General features: G+C 43.9%; 1 protein-coding gene across 1 annotated transcript; it reads left to right on the top strand.

Annotated features, from left to right (window-relative positions):
- On the top strand, window positions 1–26,470 carry LOC124281681. The gene is made up of 7 exons (XM_046717632.1): window positions 1–170; window positions 1,054–1,119; window positions 20,216–20,621; window positions 21,451–21,630; window positions 22,223–22,512; window positions 23,665–24,401; window positions 25,075–26,470. The coding sequence occupies exons 2-7, from the start codon at window positions 1,073–1,075 to the stop codon at window positions 25,356–25,358; spliced, it is 1,944 nt and encodes a 647-aa protein (XP_046573588.1). The 5' UTR covers window positions 1–170; window positions 1,054–1,072; the 3' UTR covers window positions 25,359–26,470.
- The last annotated feature ends 262 nt before the right edge of the window (window positions 26,471–26,732 follow it).

Below are 26,732 nucleotides of genomic sequence, written 5' to 3'. Positions count from 1 at the left end.
CCCCTTCCAGCTCAACAAAACACGTCCACCCGTTACACAACAGTGTCAAATTCCAGTAATGTCGTATGAAAGCTATTATACAACTGCGTGCACGTACAGGCCAGGTGAGACAGACCTGCTGAGACTGTGTTCAGTGTCTGGCTGAAGTACTGCGCATTGGCGGCTGGTGGGTGAGTGTAAATTTTGTCTCACTACATTCCTAATGATTGAGGTTGTGGAGGTCCTCGATGTTCTATTTTTGAGTATATAAGGAGACAATTAATATTATGCGATGTGTTTATTAAACAATTGTCAGCACATTGCATTTAGAAGTTGCAATCACCACTGTTATATGTAAAGTTCCGTAATATGTAAAGTATATCGGTTATAGGATATGTAAAACATTTCACTTGTAAGAAATGTAAAGTATATCACTTGTGCAATATGTAAAGTATATCACTTGTACAATATGTAAAGTATATGACTTGTACAATATGTAAAGTATATATGTCACAGGATATATAGATCTTATGTCATAGCATGTGTAAGCTATCATTCATAGAATGTGTAAAGGATATCAGTCATAGGTATTGTAAAGGATATCAGTCATAGGTGTTGTAAAGGATATTAGTCAAAGGTATTGTAAAGGATATCAGTCATAGGTAGTGTAAAGGATATCAGTCATAGGTATTGTAAAGGATATCAGTCATAGGTATTGTAAAGAATATCAGTCATAGGTACTGTAAAGGATATCAGTCAAAGGTATTGTAAAGGATATCGGTCATAGGTATTGTAAATGATATCAGTCATAGGACATCCAAAGTATATCTCTTATGAACTATGTAAAGTATATCAGTCACGTTAAAAATATATCTTATGGTGTGTGTGGAAAATATATTGTATGATATGAATTGTAATTAGATTATTTTCTTCATTCACTTTGTGATATGTTCAGAACAATATATCCAGAGGTATGTATAAGTATACTTTCCGCGATATGAACTGAAAATATATCCGCAGATATCTACAGTAGATGCATATTGTGTATGTACATTACACCGTTTGTATTCCCAGCACACGAGACAGTTGTATCATGGGTAACATCGATTCGGCGCTTCCTGTCTTGGAAGTCGAGAAAAAGTAAGTAACATTTATATTTATCATCAAACTTTGATTGATGCATTGTACTTTACATAATGATTTCCCCAGAGGTTTTTGATCAGGGCTACAACATTCAATTGTAGACATTTATAGTACATTTCAAATTTGACGCATACGTAAGTCCCAAAAACGTTCCAAGTCAATTTCGCTCAACCATACTTTTTAATCGTAGTATTTTTGTGATTTTAATTTTGGCTTAATCTTCCTACCGTCGCAGCGGCTGAAGAGATGGTGTAAATCCAGCTAGGGTCCGTGTTTTATAGTGTATTGTCTTCTTAAATTATTTTTTTTTAGTTTTACATGCTAGTTTTATGTTCATATCTGTGATACTCTAGTGTTTTTACTTTCCATCGTCGACAGGTTTTACTCTCCAAAATGTTTTCTTTTTTATTGTATAATTGTTTTCGTCACGATATGGCTGAGATATTGCCGATGTGACGTTAAATATTAACTCACTCACTCAAATTTGACGCATCACTAGCTGAAATGAGATTAAATTCTGTAATTTGACTTATACCATGTGTTCACTACTTTGTTCACCTGGGCAGATCACTTGAATTGCATGTGTTTGTGACAGGCTCACTGTGGGATCACTATGGGCTCACTATGGGTTCACTATGGGCTCACTGTGGGTTCACTATGGGATCACTACTGGCTCACTATGGGTTCACTATGGGATCACTATGGTTCACTATGGGATCACTATGGGATCACTACGGGATCACTATGGGATCACTATGGGATCACTATGGGATCACTATGGGATCACTACGGGATCACTAACGGATCACTATGGGATCACTAGGGCTCACTATGGGCTCACTATGGGCTCACTGTGGGTTCTATATCGGCTCACTGTAGGCTCACTATGGGATCACTATGGGCTCACTATTTGCTCACTATTTGCTCACTATGGGTTCACTATGTGATCACTATGGGCTCACTATTGGGTTCACTATGGGTTCCACTATGGGCTCATGGGCTCACTATGGGTTCACTATGGGCTCACTATATGGGCTCACTGTGGGTTCACTATGGGCTCACTATGGGCTCACTATGGGCTCACCATAGGCTCACTATGGGCTCACTATGGGCTCACTATGGGTTCACTATGGGATCACTATGGGCTCACTATGGGTTCACTATGGGCTCACTATGGGCTCACTATTGGCTCACTATGGGTTCACTATGGGATCACTACGGGATCACTATGAGATCACTACGGGATCACTAACGGATCACTATGGGATCACTAGGGATCACTATGGGCTCACTATGGGCTCACTGTGGGTTCACTATGGGCTCACTGTAGGCTCACTATGGGATCACTATGGGATCACTATGGGATCACTATTTGCTCACTATTTGCTCACTATGGGTTCACTATGTGATCACTATGTGCTCACTATGGGTTCACTATGGGCCCACTATGGACTCACTATTGGCTCACTATGGGCTCACTATGGGTTCACTATGGGCTCACTATGGGTTCACTATGGGCTCACTATGGGCTCACTATGGGATCACTATTGTGATCACTATGGGCTCACTATGGGATCACTATGGGCTCACTATGGGCTCACTATGGGCTCACTATGGGATCACTATGGGCTCACTATGGGCTCACTATGGGCTCACTATGGTCACTATGGGCTCACTATGGGCTCACTGTGGGCTCACTATGGGATCACTATGGGCTCACTATGGGCTCACTATGGGCTCACTATGGGCTCACTATTGGTTCAATATGGGTTCACTATGGGCTCACTATGGGCTCACTATGGGTTAACTATGGGCCCACTTTGGACTCACTATTGGCTCACTATGGGTTCACTATGGGATCACTATGGACTCACTATGGGCTCACTATGGGCTCACTATGGGCTCACTATGAGCCCACTATGGGTTCACTATTGGCTCACTATGGGTTCACTATTGGCTCACTATGGGCTCACTATGGGCTCACTATGGGCTCACTGTGGGCTCACTGTGGGCTCACTGTGGGCTCACTGTGGGCTCACTATGGGCTCACTGTGGGTTCACTATGGGCTCACTGTGGGCTCACTGTGTGGGCTCACTATGGGCTCACTGTGGGTTCACTGTGGGCTCACTGTGGGCTCACTGTGGGCTCACTGTGGGCTCACTGTGGGTTCACTATGTGCTCACTATGGGCTCACTATGGGCTCACTACGGGATCACCATGGGCTCACTATGGGCCCACTTTGGGTTCACTATTGGCTCACTATGGGTTCACAATGGATTCACTATCGTCCCACTGTGGACTCACTATTGGCTAACTATTGGTTCACTATGGGCTCACTATGGATTCACTATGGGCTAACCATTGGTTCACTATGGACTCACTATTGGCTCACTATGGGTTCACTATGGGCCCACTATGGACTCACTATTGGCTCACTACGGGATCACTACGGGATCACTATTGGATCACTATGGGATCACTATGGGCTCACTGTGGGTTCACTATGGGATCACTGTTGGCTCACTATTTGATCACTATGGGCTCACTATTGGCTCACTATGGGTTCACTATCGGATCACTATGGGCTCACTATTGGATCATTATTGGCTCACTGTTGGATCACTATGGGTTCATCATAGGATCACTATGGGTTCACTATGGGATCACTCAGGATTCACTATGGGATCACTAAGGGTTCACTATGGGTTCACTATTGGCTCACTATGGACTCACTATTCGCTCACTATGGGCTCACTATGGGGTCACTATGGGCCCACTATGGACTCACTATTGGCTCACTATGGGTTCACTATGGGTTCACTATGGGCTCACTGTGGGTTCACTTCACTAGGATCACTATGGGCTCACTATTGGATCACTATGGGCTCACTATGCGTTCACTATAGGATCACTATGGGTTCACTATGGGATCACTATGGGCTCACTATGGGATCACTAAGGATTCACTACGGGATCACTAAGGATTCACTATGGGCTCACCATGGGCTCACTATGGATTCACTACGGGATCACTACGGGATGACTATGGATTCAGTATGGTTCACTATAGATTCACTATGGGGCCACTATGGACTTCACTGGGCTCACTATTGGTTCACTATGGATTCACTTGGGCCTCATCACTATGGGATCACTATGGAATCACTATGGGATCACTATGGGTTCACTATGGACTCACTATGGGCTCACTATGGGTTCACTATTCGCTCACTATGGGTTCACTATGGGGCCACTATGGACTCACTATTGGCTCACTATTGGCTCACTATTGGTTCACTATGGATTCACTACGGGATCACTATGGGATCACTATGGGATCACTATGGATTCACTGTGGGATAATTGGATTCACTATGATTAACTATGGATTCACTACGGGATCACTATGGGATCACTATGGGATCACTACGGGATCACTATGGATTCACTATGGGCTCACAATGGATTCACTTCGGGATCACTATGGGATCACTACGGGATCACCATGGGGTCACTATGGAATCACTATGGATTCACTATGGGATCACTATGGATTCACTATGGGCTCACTATGGGCTCACTATCACTCTGGGCTCACTATGGGTTCACTACGGGATCACTATGGGAACACTATGGGATCACTATGGGATTACTTCGGGCTCACTATGGATCACTATTGGCCACTATGCGCTCACTATGGGATCGCTACGGGATCAGAATGGGATCACTATGGGATCACTACGGGATCACTATGGATTCACTACGGTATCACTATGGATTCACAATGGGCTCACTATGGATTCACATCGGAATGACGATGGGATCACTACGGAATCACTACGGTATCACTATGGAATCACTATGGATCACTATGAGCCACTATGGGCGCACTATGGGCTCTCTATGGATTCACTACAGGATCACTATGGGATCACTATGGGCTCATTATAGATCACTATGAGCTTACTATGAGTTCACTATGGGATCACTATGATCTCACTATGGGATCACTATGAGATCACTATGGATTCACTACGGGATCACTATGGGAACACTATGGTATCACTACGGGAGCATAATGGGATCACTATGGGATCACTACCGGCTCACTATAGATCACTATGGGCCACTATGGGCTCACTATGGGCTCACTATGGATTCACTTTAGGATCACTATGGGATCTCTATTGATTAACTATGGCCTCACCATGGATTCACTTCAGGATCACTATGGGATCACTATTGGGATCACTACGGGATCACTATGGGCTCACTACGGGCTCACTATGGATCACTATGGGCCACTATAGGCTCACTATGGATTCACTTCGGGATCACTATGGGATCACTATGGATTCACAATGGGCTCACTATGGATTCACTTAGGGATGACTATGGGATCACTATGGAATCACTACGGGATCACTAAGGAATCACTATGGATTCACTATGGGCTCACTATGGGCTCACTATGGATCACTATGGGCTCACTATGGGCTCACTATGTATCACTATGGGCCACTATGGGCTCACTATGGGCTCACTATGGATTCACTACTGGATCACTATGGGATCACTACGGGATCACTATCGGCTCACTATGGGCTCATTATAGATCACTATGAGCTTACTATGAGTTCACTATGCGCTCACTATGGGCTCACTATGGGATCACTATGGGCTCACTTTGAGTTCACAATGGGATCACTATGGGATCACTATGGGATCACTATGGGTTCACTATGGGCTCACTATGGGCTTACTATGGGATCACTATGGGTACACTACGGTATCACTACGAGTTGACTATGGGATCACTACGGGATCACTATGGGATCACTATGGGATCACTATGGGTTCACTATGGGCTCACTGTTGGTTCACTATGGGATCACTATGGGATCACTACGGGATCACTATGGGATCACTATGGGATCTCTATGGGATCACTATGAGCTCACTCTGGGTTCACTATGGTTCACTACGGGATCACTATGGGATCACTACGGGATCACTATGGAATCATTATCGATTCACTATGGATCACTATGGGCTCACTATGGGCTCAGTATGGATTCACAACGGGATCACTACGGTATCACTACGGGATCACTATGGGATCACTACGGTATCACTATGGGATCACTACGGGGTCACAACGGGATCACTATGGGATTACTATGGATCACTATGGATCACTATTGGCTCACTATGGATCACTACGGGATCACTAGGGATCACTATCGGTTCACTAGGGATCACTATGGGATCACTACGGGATCACTATGGTATAACTATGGGATCACTACGGGATCACTATGGCTTCACTGTGGGCTCACTGTGGGTTCACTATGGGATCACTACGGGATCACTATGGGATCTCTATGGGATCACTGTGAGCTCACTACGGGATCACTACGGGATCACTATGGGATCACTATGGGCTCACTATGGGATCACTATGGGCTCACTACGGGATTACTATGGATCACTTGGGCTCACTATGGATCGCTATGGGATCACTATGAGCTCACTATGAGTTCACTATAGGATCACTATTGGATCACTATGGATCACTACGGGATCACTATGGGATCACTATGGATTACTGGGGCTCAGTATGGATCACTATGGGATCACTATGAGGTCACTAGAGGATCACTATGGGCTCACTACGGGATCACTATGGATCACTTGGGTTCACTATGGATCACTATGGGATCACTATTAGCTCACTATGAGTTCACTATGGGATCACTTTGGGATCACCATTGATCACTACGGGATCACTATGGGATCACTATGGATCACTTGGGCTCAGTATGGATCACTATGGGATCACTATGAGCTCACTATGGGATCACTATGAGCTCACTATGGATCACTATGGATCACTGTGGGATCACTATGGGCTCACTACGAGTTCACCCTAGAGTGATTATGACTTATCTCAGGAGGTCATCTTGCTTCTAGGCCTGAGCTACAAATAGCATTACAAATTACATCGCACGACCAATCTGCTTGACGTTATGAAATTCCTTATCTTATGCAACGATGTGAAGCACCATTTGAAGAATCCTGTCCCATTTACTTTCAAACCTTGGGTGTTTTATGGAGACCCACAATGCTCCTGTTGTGCCTTACGAGGTTCATGTTGCCTGAATCTGTGGTTCCATGTGACGGAAGGATGAGAATTCTACTGCTCCTCTTTTGAATCTGTGGTTCCATGTAACGGGAGATGAGAATTCTACCTTCTTCTTTGGAATCTGTGGTTCCATGTGACGGAAGGATGAGAATTCTACTGCTCCTCTTTGGAATCTGTGGTTCCATGTGACGGAAGATGAGAATTCTACTGCTCCTCTTTGGAATCTGTGGTTCCATGTGACGGAAGGATGAGAATTCTACTGCTCCTCTTTGGAATCTGTGGTTCCATGTGACGGGAAGGATGAGAATCCCTACTGCTCCTCTTTGGAATCTGTGGTTCCATGTGACGGAAGATGAGAATTCTACCTTCTTCTTTGGAATCTGTGGTTCCATGTGACGGAAGGATGAGAATTCTACTGCTCCTCTTTGGAATCTGTGGTTCCATGTGACGGAAGGATGAGAATTCTACTGCTCCTCTTTGGAATCTGTGGTTCCATGTGACGGAAGATGAGAATTCTACCTTCTTCTTTGGAATCTGTGGTTCCATGTGACGGAAGGATGAGAATTCTACTGCTCCTCTTTGGAATCTGTGGTTCCATGTGACGGAAGGATGAGAATTCTACTGCTCCTCTTTGGAATCTGTGGTTCCATGTGACGGGAAGATGAGAATTCTACCTTCTTCTTTGGAATCTGTGGTTCCATGTGACGGAAGGATGAGAATTCTACTGCTCCTCTTTGGAATCTGTGGTTCCATGTGACGGGAAGGATGAGAATTCTACTGCTCCTCTTTGGAATCTGTGGTTCCATGTGACGGAAGGATGAGAATTCTACTGCTCCTCTTTGGAATCTGTGGTTCCATGTGACGGAAGGATGAGAATTCTACTGCTCCTCTTTGGAATCTGTGGTTCCATGTGACGGAAGGATGAGAATTCTACTGCTCCTCTTTGGAATCTGTGGTTCCATGTGACGGAAGGATGAGAATTCTACTGCTCCTCTTTGGAATCTGTGGTTCCATGTGACGGAAGGATGAGAATTCTACTGCTCCTCTTTGGAATCTGTGGTTCCATGTGACGGAAGGATGAGAATTCTACTGCTCCTCTTTGGAATCTGTGGTTCCATGTGACGGAAGGATGAGAATTCTACTGCTCCTCTTTGGAATCTGTGGTTCCATGTGACGGAAGGATGAGAATTCTACCTTCTTCTTTGGAATCTGTGGTTCCATGTGACGGAAGATGAGAATTCTACCTTCTTCTTTGGAATCTGTGGTTCCATGTGACGGAAGGATGAGAATTCTACTGCTCCTCTTTGGAATCTGTGGTTCCATGTGACGGAAGGATGAGAATTCTACTGCTCCTCTTTGGAATCTGTGGTTCCATGTGACGGAAGATGAGAATTCTACCTTCTTCTTTGGAATCTGTGGTTCCATGTGACGGAAGGATGAGAATTCTACTGCTCCTCTTTGGAATCTGTGGTTCCATGTGACGGAAGGATGAGAATTCTACTGCTCCTCTTTGGAATCTGTGGTTCCATGTGACGGGAGGATGAGAATTCTACTGCTCCTCTTTGGAATCTGTGGTTCCATGTGACGGAAGATGAGAATTCTACCTTCTTCTTTGGAATCTGTGGTTCCATGTGACGGAAGGATGAGAATTCTACTGCTCCTCTTTGGAATCTGTGGTTCCATGTGACGGAAGGATGAGAATTCTACTGCTCCTCTTTGGAATCTGTGGTTCCATGTGACGGAAGGATGAGAATTCTACTGCTCCTCTTTGGAATCTGTGGTTCCATGTGACGGAAGGATGAGAATTCTACTGCTCCTCTTTGGAATCTGTGGTTCCATGTGACGGAAGGATGAGAATTCCACTGCTCCTCTTTGGAATCTGTGGTTCCATTAGACGGAAGGATGAGAATTCTACTGCTCCTCTTTGGAATCCGCTACCTGTAAATGTTGTGCAAGCTAAAGTTTCCTGTAACCTCGGCCGATTCACGCACTCTTTGACTTGTTAATATTTCAGTATATTGTTTTATCTGTTTTTCAAAGAATTCGTTTTTTGCCGTGGTGGATTGCGGGAGATCGCTAATGCTCGATTCAAGTTCATCTTTGAGAAGGCTGGTCTGTTTATTGTTGAATATACTAAGATCACAACGACGGTTTGGTTCAGGTGCTGTATTCCTGCTGACAATGCTCCTCCAATGATCGATTAATGGTTTTGATGCTAAGTAGTATAGCGCTCACCTTGGTGTTTGATTGTACGATCGACAGTTATCTTGAAACAGTGGTCAAACGGTTGTGCAAGTGACCCGTATGTACAAACTAGTGGCAACATCAGGAGTTAGCATTTACTGTTGAGGTGTATAAAATGGATGTAAAATGGAACTGCATGGCTCCTTGTTTGCCTTCAGTTGTGGTCGCGAATTATTTGTCATTTCGTTTCAGGGGGGTGGGGGTGGGGGTGGGGGTTTGTATTTTAAAGTGTTTATCTTAAAATGTTTCTCTCTGTTTGTCATGAATGATGTGTAGCAATATCGTGTTTCTAACAAACATCCAGGCATTGTATTACAATGGTCGGCACTGATGCGTGTAGCAGTAGTCAGCCTGAGGATCTACAGAATAACCGTCGTTAGTAGTAAAGGAGATCATACCAGGAAAGTGTTGATTGAAAACAGGACACAATCTACGGGCTTGAGACGCTGTTCCTTTGCCTCTATGCCACTGACACCTTGAAACACACGTACAGGATGTGATACGGTGGTGTGTGTATTACTAAGCTTCTGACATTCAGGAATTGTTTGGTCACAGTTGAATATCAGAAGCCATCCTCGTTTGCTATGAGATGTACATTGTGGTTGACATGAGTACTCAGATAGCAACTTCTTTGTTTGTTAAACATTTATTTGATATTTACCTGTTCCTTACTGAACTATCTAGATGCTTTACGGTAATTCCTGAATCGCTCATTGTTATGCTCTTGGTCATGTGTCAGTCGACAGGAAGATAAGATAAACTGAGTTAACTTTCTCACCCCGAGTCACAGTGTTTTTGCTAGGTTAAATCATCTGTCGATAAACTATCCTCCCAAAGTAATGGGGCATACTCTGCCATAACGTTAATACTGGGTTGAAGTAACACTCACTCACTGACTCACGTGACTGATACAATATAAATACAACACTAATACAACACTAACAGCCTATTGAATGTTATTGTACTCAGGTACAAGACGGTACGTCTTTAAGTTTATGTGTACAGCCCAATTCAGTCAGACGATACAATGCTATTTACGAAGCCAGAATACATCGCATATTCCCTCGAATGGTTTAGGTATGTTTTTAGAGAAAAGCGACTTGGCAAGTTTGACTTCGTGTGCACAGAATGCGACGGATACAATCAAGCATTCCGATCAGAGTAGGTCATTTCCAATGCATTTCAACTGGACTAGCTCGTCGCGATGTGGGTAGATCGGTGTTCATGCTGTCGTCCACTAGTTTGAAATGTTTGACTGGCTACATTACACAACTGAAACATGAATGAATTCTCCGTAATATTCCACTGATTACCCATTGAAGGTCCGGGTTAGATTGAACCTTCAGTAAGTAACCCAATGATGCATGTCGTAAGAGGCGACTAGCGGGATTGGGTGGTCAGGCTCGCTGACTTGGTTGACACACGTCATCGGTTCCCAATTGCGCCGATCGATGCTCATGCTATTGATCACTGGATTGTCTGGTCCAGACTCGATTATTTACAGAAGACCGCCATATAGCTGGCATATTGCTGAGTGCGGCGTAAAACTAAACTCACTCATTCACTCACTCACTCACTATTCCACTGATTACGAACTCCCGTGTATGATATCGAGTTAAACAATAGATCGAGGTAACGGTGTTCGAGACAAACGTGAATACAGCCAACATCAGGTTCTGCAACATTTTTTTATCCGTGAAGATCCGGGTGAGAATTGATCTTCAGTAACCCATGCTTGTCGTAAGAAGCGACTAACGGGATCGGGTGGTCAGGCTCGCTGACTTGGTTGACATGTCATCGTAACCATACAACCGAACCCAGTCAGAGCGGGTGGGTATGCACTCAAGTGTAACGGCTGGTTCATTTGCAGATGCCCTCACGGCTCATTGTGTGTGTACATATAGAGATGTTGGGTTTTGTAAATACATGCTCATTTTTTGTGTATAACATTTTACAATCAACAGACATCATAACATGTCATGTGTTCAAGTATCACACCTGCCTGTCTGTGTAATTACATAATGTGACAGAGACCGAACTCAGGCCATAAATCAATGCATTTTGTTTATGGTGTATAGCCTGATTGGTGTTAAGTTCAAATTGCATGTGGTCAGTGATAGCAGCTGTGTATTGAACATTGTCTTTAGCAGACAGGCAGGCAGACACACAGGTGTCAATAAAACAAGACATTGAGTTTTGTCTGTGACAACGACATATCTATATCACAGTTAGAAATTCTGTCAACGCTAAATAATGCCATTGCTTTTAAGTATCGAACTGAGAAAGTGACTCGGTAAGAAGAACGTGTGGTGAAATAGACAAATGAAATTATATAAACAGTTAATTTACTGTCATAACATATAAAAAGCTCGTGCCTGTGAGATATCAACAAAACATTAGAAAAATAGCTCACACCAAAGCCTTCACCGAGTATTCACCGGACAAACCGCTTCCAAGCTGCGCGAACCTATTTCACTGCGCACGTGCTATGAGCGCAGCCCAGCTGTTGAAACCAGTTTTCCCCCGAAAAGTCGGGGGAAAATTAGTGAAACGTTTGAACTCCGATTTCGCGCGGGTTTTTTCGTCGCGTTATTTTTCAACTTTATAAGTTGAATTTGCATTTTTGACGATTTGTTTCGGTAAGTCCATACTGAAAGGTATCAGAATCTGCAAAGTTGTGTTTTACGTTGCATGTGACCTTTAACTAACTCACTCATTCAATAGTTATAAGCGTACAATCGCGAACGAAGTGTAACGAAGCCTTTCATTGGCTGGTTCATTTGCCGATGCACTCAAGGCTGTGTGTGTGTGTGTGTGTGTGTGTGTGTGTGTGTGTGTGTGTGTGTGTGTGTGTGTGTGTGTGTGTGTGCGTGCGTGTGTGTGTGTGCGTGTGTGTGGAGATGTTTGGTTTCGCCTACAGTCTTAAAACAACAATTCATGGTCCGGTGACTGTTATTTCATGCATGAGTAATAAGTTTACCCCCTTCAGATATAAATGGAATCTCCCTTAGTTTTCCTTTAATTTGATTAGTGGCCAATGTAGACAACATGACTTTTTGCATTAAAATACAAAAAATTGTTCTTCTTCCATATTTTAATTTTCGTGGCAAATCATAGTACAATATAATACAATAATCTATTATATTGAGTCAAGTCCATTCTCTCAATAGGGGTGCATTGTCTATTCCCTATTCGCCTACGTGTTTACTGTAGGCGAAATGGGATGTAGGCGAAATGGGACTCAACCACAGACACCATAACATGTCATGTGTATAAGTATCACACCTGCCTTTCTGTGTAATTATATAATGTGACAGACAGAACCCAGGCGCACGAGCCATAAATCAATGCGTTTTGTTTATGGTGTAAAGCCTGATAGGTGTTAAGTTCAAATTGCATGTGCTCATCGCGTTATTTTTCAACTTTATAAGTTGAATTTGCATTTTTGATAATTTGTTACCGTAAGTCCATACCGAAAGGTATCAGAATCTGCAAAGTTGTGTTTTACGTTGCATGTGACCTTTGCATGTGACCTTTAATAGACATGTCGTTTGTAGTGGGGGCTAGCATAAAATAGCTGGTGTTTGTTTCACGGGCAGCGCCGGAACACTGATCTTATCGAGTGGTATCCGGTAGCTCGACATAGTATGCGATAGATCCCTGTCTCTGACAAAGTTAAGTACACGCAAGGGAAAATATACAGATGCTTTGAAACAAAACAATCTTCTCTGTGTTACAAGTGCAACAGACTTTAAACACACTTCGGAAGATAGCCTTCAAGTATATTTCTGCTGCTTGCATGTAGAACGGCGTTTGCTCAATTGCTTTAGGAATGACATCTGACAAGCGAACACAGGAATCACACAGTTGATCTCTCGTCGTGACTCAGTGGGGCATTCCAAACCATTCGTATCTTCCCGTCACACGAAAGCTGGCCCCTTCTCAATGACACCATGATCTGTTTGAGATAGTTCTTCCAATCTATATATATTTATGAGTTTGTTATGATTTATTATTTCTTTGAGTGGCATTTTAGAAGTTGAAAGTCAGATAGAACAAGTATATATGGAAGACAACTTCTTTTATTCTAGAGCACGATGTTACGACACAGGTTCTTGTATCGTTCTCAAGTAAGATTCTTACTTGAAAACGATACAAGATACAAGAACCTGTATCGAAACGTATCTATCCGAATTATTATTCATTTATGGCATAACGGGTTTGTTTACTATAGAGTAAAGCCTGATCCAAACAATGGTGGATTGCCTTGACGGAGTTGGTTGTTAATTACATAATCCCAAACAGGTCTGCATACTTCTATCAACGATAATCTCGTTTGTCACCCAGGCCCTAGAGAATAAATTAAACAGGAGTTCTAGTCAAGTCTAGGATGATTTAACATATATTGAACCTAAGGCTGAGGAACATCTTCCCCGTATACTTGTTACCATGTCTAACCCGTGAAGATCCGGGTTAGAATTGATCTTCAGTAACCCATGCTTGCCGTAAGAGGCGACAAACGGGATCGTGTGGTCAGGCTCGCTGTCTTAGTTGACACCTGTCATCGGTTCCCAATTGCGCAGACCGATGCTCATGCTGTTGATCACTGCATTGTCTGGTCCAGACTCGATTCTTTACAGACTACAGCCGTCTAGCTGGAATATTGCTGAGTTCGGAGTAAAACTAAACTCAACTCACTCACTGTTAACATGTCTTATGGCTGGCCTTTAGGGGTCCCTCAGATGGCGCCAGTTGTTGTGTTGAGTTGAGTTGAGTTGAGTTGAGCTTTACGTCACATCGGCATTTTTCCAGCCATATAGTGACGAGAACAAGTTTGCATTAGTAAATATTGTAAGTACATACTCGGAATGAGTTTTATTTCAAAGACATTTATTGATTATATTGTCATTCAAAAGCAGAAAAAAGTCATAGCATCAAATTTAAAAGCAGGCGGATTGTTACATTTCATAGTTACAATTTATGGTTGTTATATTTCACAGTTACAATTTATGATACAGATCAACTTCCCTCAGGTAGTTCAGTATCAGATGAGCGCTCACGCGTGAGAACAGATCTTTTAGGTTTGTTGCATCATAATGTGAGTCCCTTGCAGGCGATAAGTCCACGCATTCAAGCAGGATATGCTTGACGGTGAACACCTCATCGCAAGAGACACACATGGGGGGTCCATCTCCATCCGTTTTCAGCAGATAGTCATGTGTAAATCGACTGTGGCCAATACGACATCGTCGTAAAATTACCTCATCGCGTCTTGACTGACAACCCAAGTAGGTATAACCGATTGTTGGCTTCAATTCATGGAGTTTGTTTCTTCCTACTTGAGTGTCCCACCTTTTTTGCATCAGGTCCCGAGTATAGCTTTTGATAGTGGGTTTGAAGTCACTGTATGGGATTAGCAGTGGAGATAGGGGCTTTTCGAGAGCTGCTTTTGCTGCAGCATCGGCCTTAGTGTTACCTGCTATGCCGACGTGACCCGGCAACCAGCAGAGGATGATGTCATATTGGCCAGTAGAAAGGTCGTTGTACAGTTCTAATATGTCCAGGATGATTGGGTGACTTGAAGTCACATTTAGAAGTGCTTGAAGGCAGGATAATGAATCTGTAAATACGATGAAGTTTTTGGACTGATTTTGCTGTTGAATGTAGGTCAAAGCTGAGAAGATAGCTTTGGCTTCAGCGGTGAAAATGGAACTGTTGTCGGGGATCCTAGAGGAAACAGTCTTGGCTCCAATGACTGTAGCGCTGGCAACTTGGCCATCGTCCTTGGATCCGTCTGTGAAAATGGATCTGTGAGTGTTATACTTAGAACGTAACTGGTTGTATTCCTGTTGGAACACCAGGGGATTTGTTTCCGACTTTTTGAGTTTGGTGAGGGTAAGATCGACCTGTGGTTTCACCATTTGCCATGGTGGTGAGGATAGAAGTCGGTATGGTGCAATGATGTCGAGATCAATTTTAGCTGCAGTTATGTGTGGTTTGATCCTGATTCCAAGTGGTGGAACCAGGCTTGGCAGTTTAGGAAATAAGTTTTCATAGAGAGGGTTGAAAACACAATTGTATGCTGGACTGGACTCATTTGAACGTAATTTAGTGATATACTGCAGTGAGAGTTTAATGCGGCGTTGTTCAAGGGAAGGTTCATTGGCCTCTGCATATAGACTGTCTACCGGAGAGGTCCTAAAAGCTCCCAGGCAGAGCCTCAGTCCTTGGTGGTGGATAGAGTCTAATTTTTCTAAATTGCTTTTGCAGGCTCCACCGTAGACAATGGAGCCATAATCTAGTTTACTGCGAACTAATGATCTGTACAAGTGAAGGAGGGTGGTCTGATCCCCTCCCCACTCTGTATTTGAAACTACTTTTAGCAAGTCTAGAGCCTTCAAGCACTTTGTTTTCAAATATTTTATGTGTGGTAAGAATGTCAGGTGGCGGTCGAATATGAGTCCAAGGCCAGTTGCTGACAGTGCGTTATCCAAACCTATCTATTTTCACCTAAACAGAATACCTAGTGACTTTGGTGCCCGCACAGTAACTGCTTCAGGTTGGATCTGGACTGTTCAGCCACCCTCGTCATGCATTTGTGTTTGTTTACATTATAGAACAGTTTCTCCAGAATAAACCAGAACTATACTGAGCTTTTCAAATTCGGTTTGGATAACAAAATAGGCAATCAAATATGTATCAAATGATATGAACAAATAACCTTCAAAACATTTTATGCCATTTAGAAAGTGGTTGAGTCCCATCCAGGATGCGAACCCACACCATCAGAGTCTGGCACCAAATCGCCAGCACACAAAGTCAGCCGCATACCCCGCTCAGCCTCGGCGACTTCCACAAAATGGAAGTCGGACAACTGGTAGTCTAGACTACGGTTCGAATCCCGGATGGGACTCAACCAAACAAAAGTACTAGAATCTGTACTTTACTAAGAAAGCGTAATCCCAAATATAACATATGTTACAGAATACATTCATGATAAAATATTGTTAATTAAATCATTCCGTCGATGTTTATAACGTTCTTTCTAACACACGTATATAGCAATGCTCCAGTAAAAAGCTCTGGATACGTTTCACACTTTAGGTCAGGACAACATATGTATTCTGCTGCCACACCATCATTTCCCAGCAGAACACGTGATTCCTGTTTCAAGACATGTCTCAGTTTTCTATTGTCATTCTTCGGGGAACAAGTAATGTGTCAGCCTTGTCGACGTGTGGGACACTGGAATTGTAATCAAATGTCTTCCATTGGTCCCGACATCATTGATACAATTCACTTGTCCACAATCAGTGTTGTGACATTGATACATCCAGACATTCACTTGTTTTTTGGTAAGTTAACGGGCGGTGGGGTAGCCTAATGGTTAAAGCGTCCGCTCGTTATGCTGAAGACCCAGGTTCGATTCCCCACAAGGGTACAATGTATGAAGCCCATTTCTGGTGTCCCCGCAATGATATTGCTGGAATATTGCTAAATGAGGCGTAAAACCATACTCACTCACTCACAACAGGTTAGGCCTGGTTAGATATATATGGATGGTTTCTGGACAATATTTTATACGCATCACAATTAGAACAATTATAAATAGATTAGGTTATATGATTTTCGTTTTCGAAACACCTGAAGAGGCCGTTGAACGGCGAAAGATCTTGTGCAGATATAAAGGAGATTTGACAAGAAGAAATATCTGGACTCATATTTTATATATTTATTGCTTATACACCTGCAAAAATCACTTGTTTATATATATATATATATATATATATATGTGTGTGTGTGTGTGTGTGTGTGTGTGTGTTGCCTAATCCCTGTATCATACCTTTATAATGAGTGTGTTTGATATAACGCCGCTTAGAAGAGTATTCTTGTGTGTAACATCAATAAAGAAAAAAAACATTGGGTAAGTTAGTGTGAGTACGTGTTGTACGTACCTACGTCGGCAGATAGGTTATTGCACTAACCAAGTGTAACTGCATATGTTCTTCTAGAAATTCAGCTTATTGCTATACTCAATTCATGGAACCCAACTGTATTACCACCACCAAGTACACAAGTTTGTCTATCTGCCTGTCTGTCTTTGTATCTGTCTGTCTGTCTGTGTATCCGCCTGTCTGTCTGTCTGTCTGTCTGTCTGTATCTCCGCCTGTCTGTCTGTCTGTCTGTGTATCCGCCTGTCTGTCTGTGTATCCACCTGTCTGTCTGTCTGTATCTCCGCCTGTCTGTCTGTCTGTCTGTGTATCCGCCTGTCTGTCTGTCTGTATCTCCGCCTGTCTGCCTGTCCGTCTGTGTATCCGCCTGTCTGTCTGTCTGTCTGTATCTCCGCCTGTCTGTCTGTCTGTATCTCCGCCTGTCTGTCTGTCTGTCTGTGTATCCACCTGTCTGTCTGTCTGTATCTCCGCCTGTCTGCCTGTCCGTCTGTGTATCCGCCTGTCTGTCTGTCTGTCTGTCTGTATCTCCGCCTGTCTGTCTGTCTGTCTGTGTATCCACCTGTCTGTCTGTCTGTATCTCCGCCTGTCTGCCTGTCCGTCTGTGTATCCGCCTGTCTGTCTGTCTGTCTGTATCTCCGCCTGTCTGTCTGTCTGTCTGTCTGTGTATCCGCCTGTCTGTCTGTCTGTCTGTATCTCCGCCTGTCTGTCTGTGTATCCACCTGTCTGTCTGTCTGTGTATCCGCCTGTCTGTCTGTATCTTCGCCTGTCTGTCTGTCTGTGTATCCGCCTGTCTGTCTGTATATCCGCCTGTCTGTCTGTCTGTGTCTCCGCCTGTCTGTCTGTCTGTGTATCCGCCTGTCCGTCTGTGTATCCGCCTGTCTGTCTGTCTGTATCTCCGCCTGTCTGTCTGTCTGTGTATCCTGCCTGTCCGTATGTGTATCCGCCTGTCTGTCTGTCTGTGTATCCGCCTATCTGTCTGTCTGTATCTCCTCCTGTCTGTCTGTCTGTGTATCCGCCTGTCTGTCTGTGTATCCGTCTGTCTGTCTGTCTGTATCTCCTCCTGTCTGTCTGTCTGTATATCCGCCTGTCTGTCTGTCTGTGTATCCGCCTGTCTGTCTGTATATCCGCCTGTCTGTCAGTCTGTATCTCCGCCTGTCTGTCTGTCTGTGTATCTGCCTGTCCGTCTGTGTATCCGCCTGTCTGTCTGTCTGTATCTCCGCCTGTCTGTCTGTGTATCCGCCTGTCTGTCTGTGTATCCGCCTGTCTGTCTGTCTGTCTGTATCTCCGCCTGTCTGTCTGTCTGTGTATCCGCCTGTCCGTCTGTGTATCCGCCTGTCTGTCTGTCTGTATCTCCGCCTGTCTGTCTGTCTGTGTATCCGCCTGTCTGTCTGTGTATCCGCCTGTCTGTCTGTCTGTGTATCCGCCTGTCTGTCTGTCTGTATCTCCGCCTGTCTGTCTGTCTGTGTATCCGCCTGTCTGTCTGTATATCCGCCTGTCTGTCTGTCTGTGTATCCGTCTGTCTGTCTGTATATCCGCCTGTCTGTCTGTCTGTATCTCCGCCTGTCTGTCTGTCTGTCTGTCTGTGTATCCGCCTGTCTGTCTGTATATCCGCCTGTCTGTCTGCCTGTATCTCCGCCTGTCTGTCTGTCTGTGTATCCGCCTGTCTGTCTGTCTGTCTGTGTATCAGCCTCACTGTCTGTCTGTATATCTGCCTGTCTGTCTGTGTATCCGCCTGTCTGTCTGTCTGTGTATCCGCCTGACTGTCTGTCTTTGTATCCGCCTGTCTATCTGTGTATCCGCCTGTCTATCTGTCTGTCTGTGTATCCACCTGTCTGTCTGTGTATCCGTCTGTCTGTCTGTCTGTGTATCCGCCTGTCTGTCTGTCTGTATATCTGCCTGTCTGTCTGTCTGTGTATCCGCCTGTCCGTCTGTCTGTCTGTCTGTATATCCGCCTGTTTGTCTGTCTGTGTATCCGCCTGTCTGTCAGTCTGTGTATCCGCCTGTCTGTCTGTATATCCGCCTGTCTGTCTGTCTGTGTATCCGCCTGTCTGTCTGTCTGTCTGTCTGTATATCCGCCTGTCTGTCTGTCTGTATATCCGCCTGTCTATCTGTATATCCGCCTGTCTGTCTGTCTGTGTATCCACCTGTCTGTCTGTATATCTGCCTGTCTGTCTGTCTGGTTTCAGGTGAACCGTGTTCTTGTCACTGAAACTTGTGTGACGGGTGGACGAGGATACCCTGACCCAATCTCGAACACCCGGTATCATCGCTATCCGTATGGCGTAGTCGAAATTGGATAGTTGACTGTCCTTTCAGCAGCGAAGTCTCCTGATGTCGCATATGATTTCCTTGCTTTGACAAGATACCTTTCCTTCAAAACACGCATTTGCTTTCTGTGGTAGTACACCTTTATTTGTTTTCATCAACACGTGTGTTGGCTGTTTTGAGTTTCAAGTCAACAATCTGATTTTAGTTTAAAAACCAGTAAGCCAAACTTTCTCCCTCTATATGCTGTTCTTTAAGTCCTGGAATAGTACAGGCCTGGATCCATACAGCACTGACTGGGTTCATGCTGCGGCGCTTAGTTTCGCACCGTACTGTGTGAAGGATGAGATTCCTATTACTGTTTTTCAGACAACTCTGTTATCAAGGCTTTGTTACAGCGTAATATAGCACGTCCGAGATTTGTTTCCTTCAGTGTATGATGTATTGGGTGAATTCCTTCTGTACACAACCGTTTACTGTCGACAGGCTCAATGAGGAAGAATCGGAGGAAGAGTCGGATTCCAGCAGCGAGGAAGAAACAAGGAAACCGAAAAAGGTCAAGGTCAAGGTCGACAACAGTTGGAAGCAAAAGGAGCTAAAAGGTCTTGGCCTAAAATTAAGCTTCGTGAACAAAGACGACGCCCTCGCCATAAATGAGTGCAAGATCGAAACATGGACAATGGATGAGAGAAACAAGCAGATAGATGAGATACTGACGGAGAAGAATGAGTTTATCGCCAGCGACATCTATCACGTGACGGGGCCGAATCTGACCTTGACTGACACTGTCACGGTTGTTGTTAAACTCGGCAAGGATATTTCTAAAAGACACAAGGTCAAGGTCAAGATGCACAAGAATGGGGCATGGAACAACGAAGAAGCAACATTTAAGGTTGGTATTGCTCTTAATAACCTTCTCCAAGAAGGTAGGGAAAGAGCGAGTGAGTGAGTGATAGAAAGAGTGACCCGTACACGTATACGTCAAGATTCTAGTGGAAACAGAATTGTCAGAAAGGGTGAAATGATAACGTCACCTTTCATGTCGCGTTGTATTTCCCATATCCATATATGTGAGTGGGTCCTGGTACGGGTAGTGGCCTGTTTAAAGACGCTAACCCACTATGAAACCAGGCCACAGTTTACCCCACTTAGACAATGTGTACTGACACTTAGCCGCCCAGTCCTTGTGTTATCCTCTAGCGTCAGACAAGGCAACAACAAGTACCACTCACACTACACGCAGCCAGGTCACGGAAACTCCTCCACTGCCATTGTTGACGCTTTGCCAATGTCAGGCAAAACTAAAATTGGTGAAACATGCTATAAATGATAGTGTGCTTTGAAACTAGGGCAGTATCACAGCTGCACAGTGTTTCGTGATCTCTATCACAGCTGCATAGTTTACTGATACAGTTTCACGAGGTGTTTATTTTTTATTTGTCTCCTGCCAACCGTTGCGAAGGATTCCATCCTCAAGTATAACCTGGGTTTAACATTGGGTTTTCCTGAAGGAATATTTTAACATTCTGAAAACACCCATATAATTAATACACCTGTGCATTTCCTATTTTCGTCCGGCGTACACCTCATGGACACTGTGCACACTGTGCATGAGATGTACGTTGGACGGAAACAGGAAAAGGGCAGTTGTAGTTGTCAAACAATCGGTCAGGAGGCGAAATTAAACCCGGAGATAATGTTCTGTTTTGTTTTTTTCACAGAAAGGCTGTGCTGAGTTTAGAACCTCTGAAGTTCAGGACTTCGTGATTGTGGGCGACGTGGTGACGAAGAAGGTCAAGGTCCCCCCAGAGGGCATGACGGTCAAGGTCGATGAATCTTCTAAGATGGAGGTCGAAATTCCAGCTGGCGCGGTAGACGCTGATGAAGACTTAGATTTCCAGGTATGTTGTTGAATCATTATTGCATCATTGCTGGTTCATTGTTGAATCATTATTGCATCATTGTTATTCACTGTTGAATCATTATTGCATCGTTGTTGGTTCATTGTTGAATCATTATTGCATCATTGCTGGTTTATCGTTGAATCATTATTGCATCACTGTTTGTTCATTGCTGAATCATTATTGTAGCATTGATGCATCATTGTTGGTTCCTGTTGAATCATTGTTGGCTTATTGTTGAATCCTTGTTGAATCATTATTGCATCGTTGTTGGTTCATTGTTGAATCATTATTGCATCATTGTTGGTTGATTGGTGGTGGTGGTGGTGGTTAGGTGGGGGTGGTTAGGTTGGGGTAATATTAGCAGTAGTTATTGTCAATCAGAAACAGTAGTAGTAACAGTAGCAGCGGTGGTAGAAGAAGTTATAGTAGTAGTAGTAGTAGTAGAAGTAGTAGCTGTAGTTGTAGCAGCAGCAGCAACTGTGTACTTGTGGCTGGCCTTCAGTATATCAGACGGTCGTTGCACCCGTTGCAGCAGCAGTGGCAGTAACTCACTGTAACACAAACTTTAAGGCGGGTTCTGTCTCCCCAGATCATCCCCCCAGACGCGACAGCCATGGAAAAGTACCTGACCGGTGAGGACCCAGTATGTAAATCGGTGGTAGGGGTCACCGAGTGCATGTATGGGGAGAGCTCCAAGGCCGTCATCTTCAAGAAACCGGTGACTGTCAAACTCCCATTTGACAACAAACCTGTGGATGATGACGTCACACTCGTTATGTTCCGGATGGTTGGCAATGAGATTACGATGATGGACAGAAGTACGGAGATCGCGATGAATGAAGGCAACGTGTGTAACCTGCAAGTGTCGGCCTTCAGTGGGTAAGTCATTGTCAGGTGTAGAAAGGACATACCTATTTATACAATGGTGGGTGGAAATGAGTGTACAGTAATATACAAACGGAAAACGTAACTGTGAGTAGTATAAAATTGCATGAAATAAAAGTTATGATATTTATGAAGAATACGAAAATACAGAACATGGAGAGGAATATCCATGATGTGTGTTCACAGGCCAGGAATATCACTGAAGCCACTGATCTCTGTATCATGGTTCGTCAGTATGGTTCTATGTTAGTAGGAACCATCCCCAAGTTCGTTGGTTTCTCCAAAGTAATATTTCATGCCTGCACCACTTGGACTGGCTTCCCACATCAAGCTGACGCCATGATCAAACTGAAGCATACCGGGAAATAACTGAAATACTCTCAGTGCAAACTGATATGCCGGGAGAGAACTGAAATACTCTCAGTGCAAACTGATATGCCGGGATATAACTGAAATACTCTCAGTGCAAACTGATATGCAGGAATATAACTGAAATACTCTCAGGGCAAACTGATATTTCGGGATATAACTGAAATACTCTCAGTGCAAACTGATATGCCGGGATATAACTGAAATACTTTCAGTGCAAACTGATATGCCGGGATATAACTGAAATACTCTCAGTGCAAACTGATATGCCGGGATAGAACTGAATTACTTTCAATTTAAACTGATATGCCGGGATATAAATGAAATAATTTCAACTTAAACTGATATGCAGGGATATTACTGAAATACTTTCAATATAAACTGATATGCATCGATATACCTAAATACTTCCACATCAATATGGTATGCATGGATATAACTGGACATTTGTATTTATCCGCCCACCAGTTAGCCGTGGAAGCCGCGCTGACTGCGTGGGTTAGACGGCTGACTTTGTGTGCTGGCGATTAGGTGCCTGACTCTGAGGGTGTGGGTTCGAATCCCGGACTCAACACAACAACTTACTGGGAAAGAGTAATCACAAATAAAACATGTTACAGATGTTTGGGTCGCACTGAATGACCAGGTAATACCTTAAGTAGTGCTCATTTATTGCACCTATTCCTGTCTGTGTATATTTGGACTATAAATATGCATTTCACGTGCGACTGTCATGAAGTTATTCCCTGTCATTGAGTTTTCAATACGTACTTTCAGATATATTGCAAGTTACGTGAAAAACGATGCCCTTGGTGACCCTAAAGCGGTTGAGTCAGAGATTCGGCTCTTGTTTGGGAAGAACTACATCGCCAAAATTCTTATATTTCGTGAGAGGAAGGTCATGCCGACTGGGTTCCCCAAGCTGTGGGTGGAGATCGTGGACAAGATCAACGTCGATAGGGTTGTGGAGAAACGAACCCAGGTGGAGAAGCTTGTGGAGCTCGAGAACAGCCGGTCCCAGGACATCAAGGTGTTCGACGGGTACCGAATGCGTATTGATATCGTCGGCAATCTGAAAGGGCTTCGTGATGTACCGAAAAGCTACTATCTTCTGACTTATCTGGATGTAGCTGAAGACAATCACAAAATGTTTACGGTGGAGAAAAAAGGCGAAATCCACACCAGCATCGGCATCATCAACTTCTACTGCGACAAGGGACCTCGCCGACAATGTGTTCACTCTGTTCAGATGGACACTGTGGTGGGCTTTGATAAAATGTACCGGACTGACCATGAACGGCATCCAAGGCAGAAGAGACTCGCCTCTGGTGGGGATGAACTCTCCATGATGTCTGGCTTCAGTGGACATGCTTCCAACTCATCCATCGGCAATGACGCTGCGTCTGCAATTTCCGGTTACCATGGAAACCAACCACATGAGTTGGTGCGTCAAAATTCTAATATTTCGATCGGGTCTGCAGCCACTCTGATGTCACAGGCTCCTCTGTGTCCAGGTAGGTTGGTCATATTGGAACTGAAACGGCATTGAGAATAGATTGGAAGATGGCTCACTTAATGAAGGGTAGATTGTTGGCCTTGCTGTCAACCATTTGTTTGTCTGGTAAAACTCGACATCATTGTTGAGCTATTACTTCAATGTTGATTCCGGAGTCAGACAATATCGACTCAACTCCTCAGGCGAAACTAATATTAGTTTCCTAAGTTAGAACATACACATTAAATACGGTCTGTCGAAGGTGGGGGAGGGTTGCGTTAATTCGTTACCCTCCATATCCACCCATATTCTGTTTAACTGATGCAGACCCCAAGGTAACTGAACCCATTTAAACTCTCGTGAGAATGGGTGAAAACAAACTGTGCACCCCAGCTTTCTCAAAAAGCTGTCTCCTATATCAGTGCCTGTATCAGTGCCCTGTCTTGGAGAAGGGACTCAGACTAGGATCAGAGTATGTAAAACCATTGGTCCAGATGATACAATGTATCAATACAAGCAGTGCAATACTAGTTTCTTCCAGTTTGATCATAATCAGAAAACCCTCTAGTCGTTACACACATCACAGTCGCGTTCCTCCCAAATCTAGCTGACAAGCCGTGATATAACTTGTATACTGTTAGGGCGTTAAACCCTACTTACTCACTCACACAATCACCGTCACCTTGTTTCAGCTCTGAATGAAGGCAGTCTCTTCAACATGTCGGAGATGATCAAACAGGCCGACGACGGCATGAGCCTGTCAGCCCACCTGGGCATGTCAGACGACTTTGATGCTATCAGCCAAGGCAGCCAAAGCCAAAGGGCGGCTGTCTTCAAACTCCTGAAGGAATGGACGAAGAAACAGACCTCAACAGACGAGGCTGTAGGGGAATTAACATCTGCTCTGAAGGCGGCCAAACTGAAGAAAGTGGTAGAATCCTTCACGAAGGCGGTGAAGAAGAACAAAGCCATGTAGACATGAAGTACCGTGTGGCTCCTACTACCGGAAGTATGTATGTACATGTACCAAGCTCCTCACAGGTGACAGCGGTGATCCCAGCAGGGTAAAGGAGGTGGCGCATGTTTTGCTTGAGCTTGTACATGTACATACCAAGGGACATAACTCGGTGGCGATTGTTTGTTGTTATATCATAGCCATACGGCGGCGGTCTGTAAATAATCGAGTGTGGACATTCCAGCCATTAACATTGTGAGCATCAATCTACGCAATTGGGATACGATGACATGTTCTACCAAGTCAGTGAGTCTGGCTTTATTCGGCTTTAATGTATTTCAATCAGCCAGTAATTAAGTATATTTACCATCAACAGGAAAGACACCTGAGTCTAAGGCCAAGGGGGATCCTTCTCTTCAACATTACTCATGTATGTTACCTTAATGTTGGGTTTGGTTTTTGTTTTTGGTTAATATGTTTTTGTTGTTTTTATTTTGTATAAGCGCTAATTCCGTGATTATATATTGGTATAACTATCCAAATATATAACTGTGATAATAACTATCCGACGTCCATTCTGTGATAATAACTATCCGGCTTCTATTTTGTGATAATAACTACCCCACGTCCATTCGGAGATGAGTGAGTGATCAAATGGTTTTACGCCACTTTAAGAAATATTCCAGCAATATCACGGCAGGGGACACCACCAATTGGCTTCACACATAGTGCCCATGTGGGGAATCGAACCCGGGTCTTCTGCGTGACGTGTGGACGCTTTAACCACTAGGCTACCCCACCGTCCCCGTTTGGGTAAATACCCGGCTTCCATTCTCTCGTGATTGTAAGTACCCGGCTTCCATTGTCTCGTGATTGTAAAAACCTGGCTTCCATTCTCTCGTGATTGTAAATACCAGGCTTCCATTCTCTGAGTATCAATTCCCTGCGCCCAATCTTTAGCTGTTAAAACATGGTGCGCTGAAGATCCGTTAAAGACACCTTCAAAGACAGAGACGTAATTCAGTTAGGAGATAAACGTAGTGTGTTTGGAAATTAGATGAATGTTAGACCGAATTGATAGTCTCTAAATTTTATTTGAAGCCGAACGCGTAGCGTGAGGTTTCAAATGATTAATTTAGAGACTATCAACTCGGTCTAACATTCATCTAATTTCCAAACACAGTATGTTTATCTCCATTCTACCATAACCGATTTAACATCGAACTTCCTCGTCCTGCGGAAGACACTGCGTAATCCGGCATGGGATGAGAGGCGAATTGAACTCGTCTGATAAAGGAGTGGTAGGTTCAGTTCATATTTTTTTAACATTGCAACATAAAATATATTCTGTCCAAAGAAAACAAACTCCTGTTTATTCAATGCAATAATGTAACA

This window comes from Haliotis rubra, unplaced genomic scaffold, assembly GCF_003918875.1.
Source record: "Haliotis rubra isolate DU_JTF1 unplaced genomic scaffold, ASM391887v1 Scf288, whole genome shotgun sequence".
NCBI lineage: Eukaryota > Metazoa > Mollusca > Gastropoda > Lepetellida > Haliotidae > Haliotis > Haliotis rubra.
Note: the sequence above shows the minus strand (reverse complement) of the source record. Positions and strands in the feature narration are given on the sequence as shown.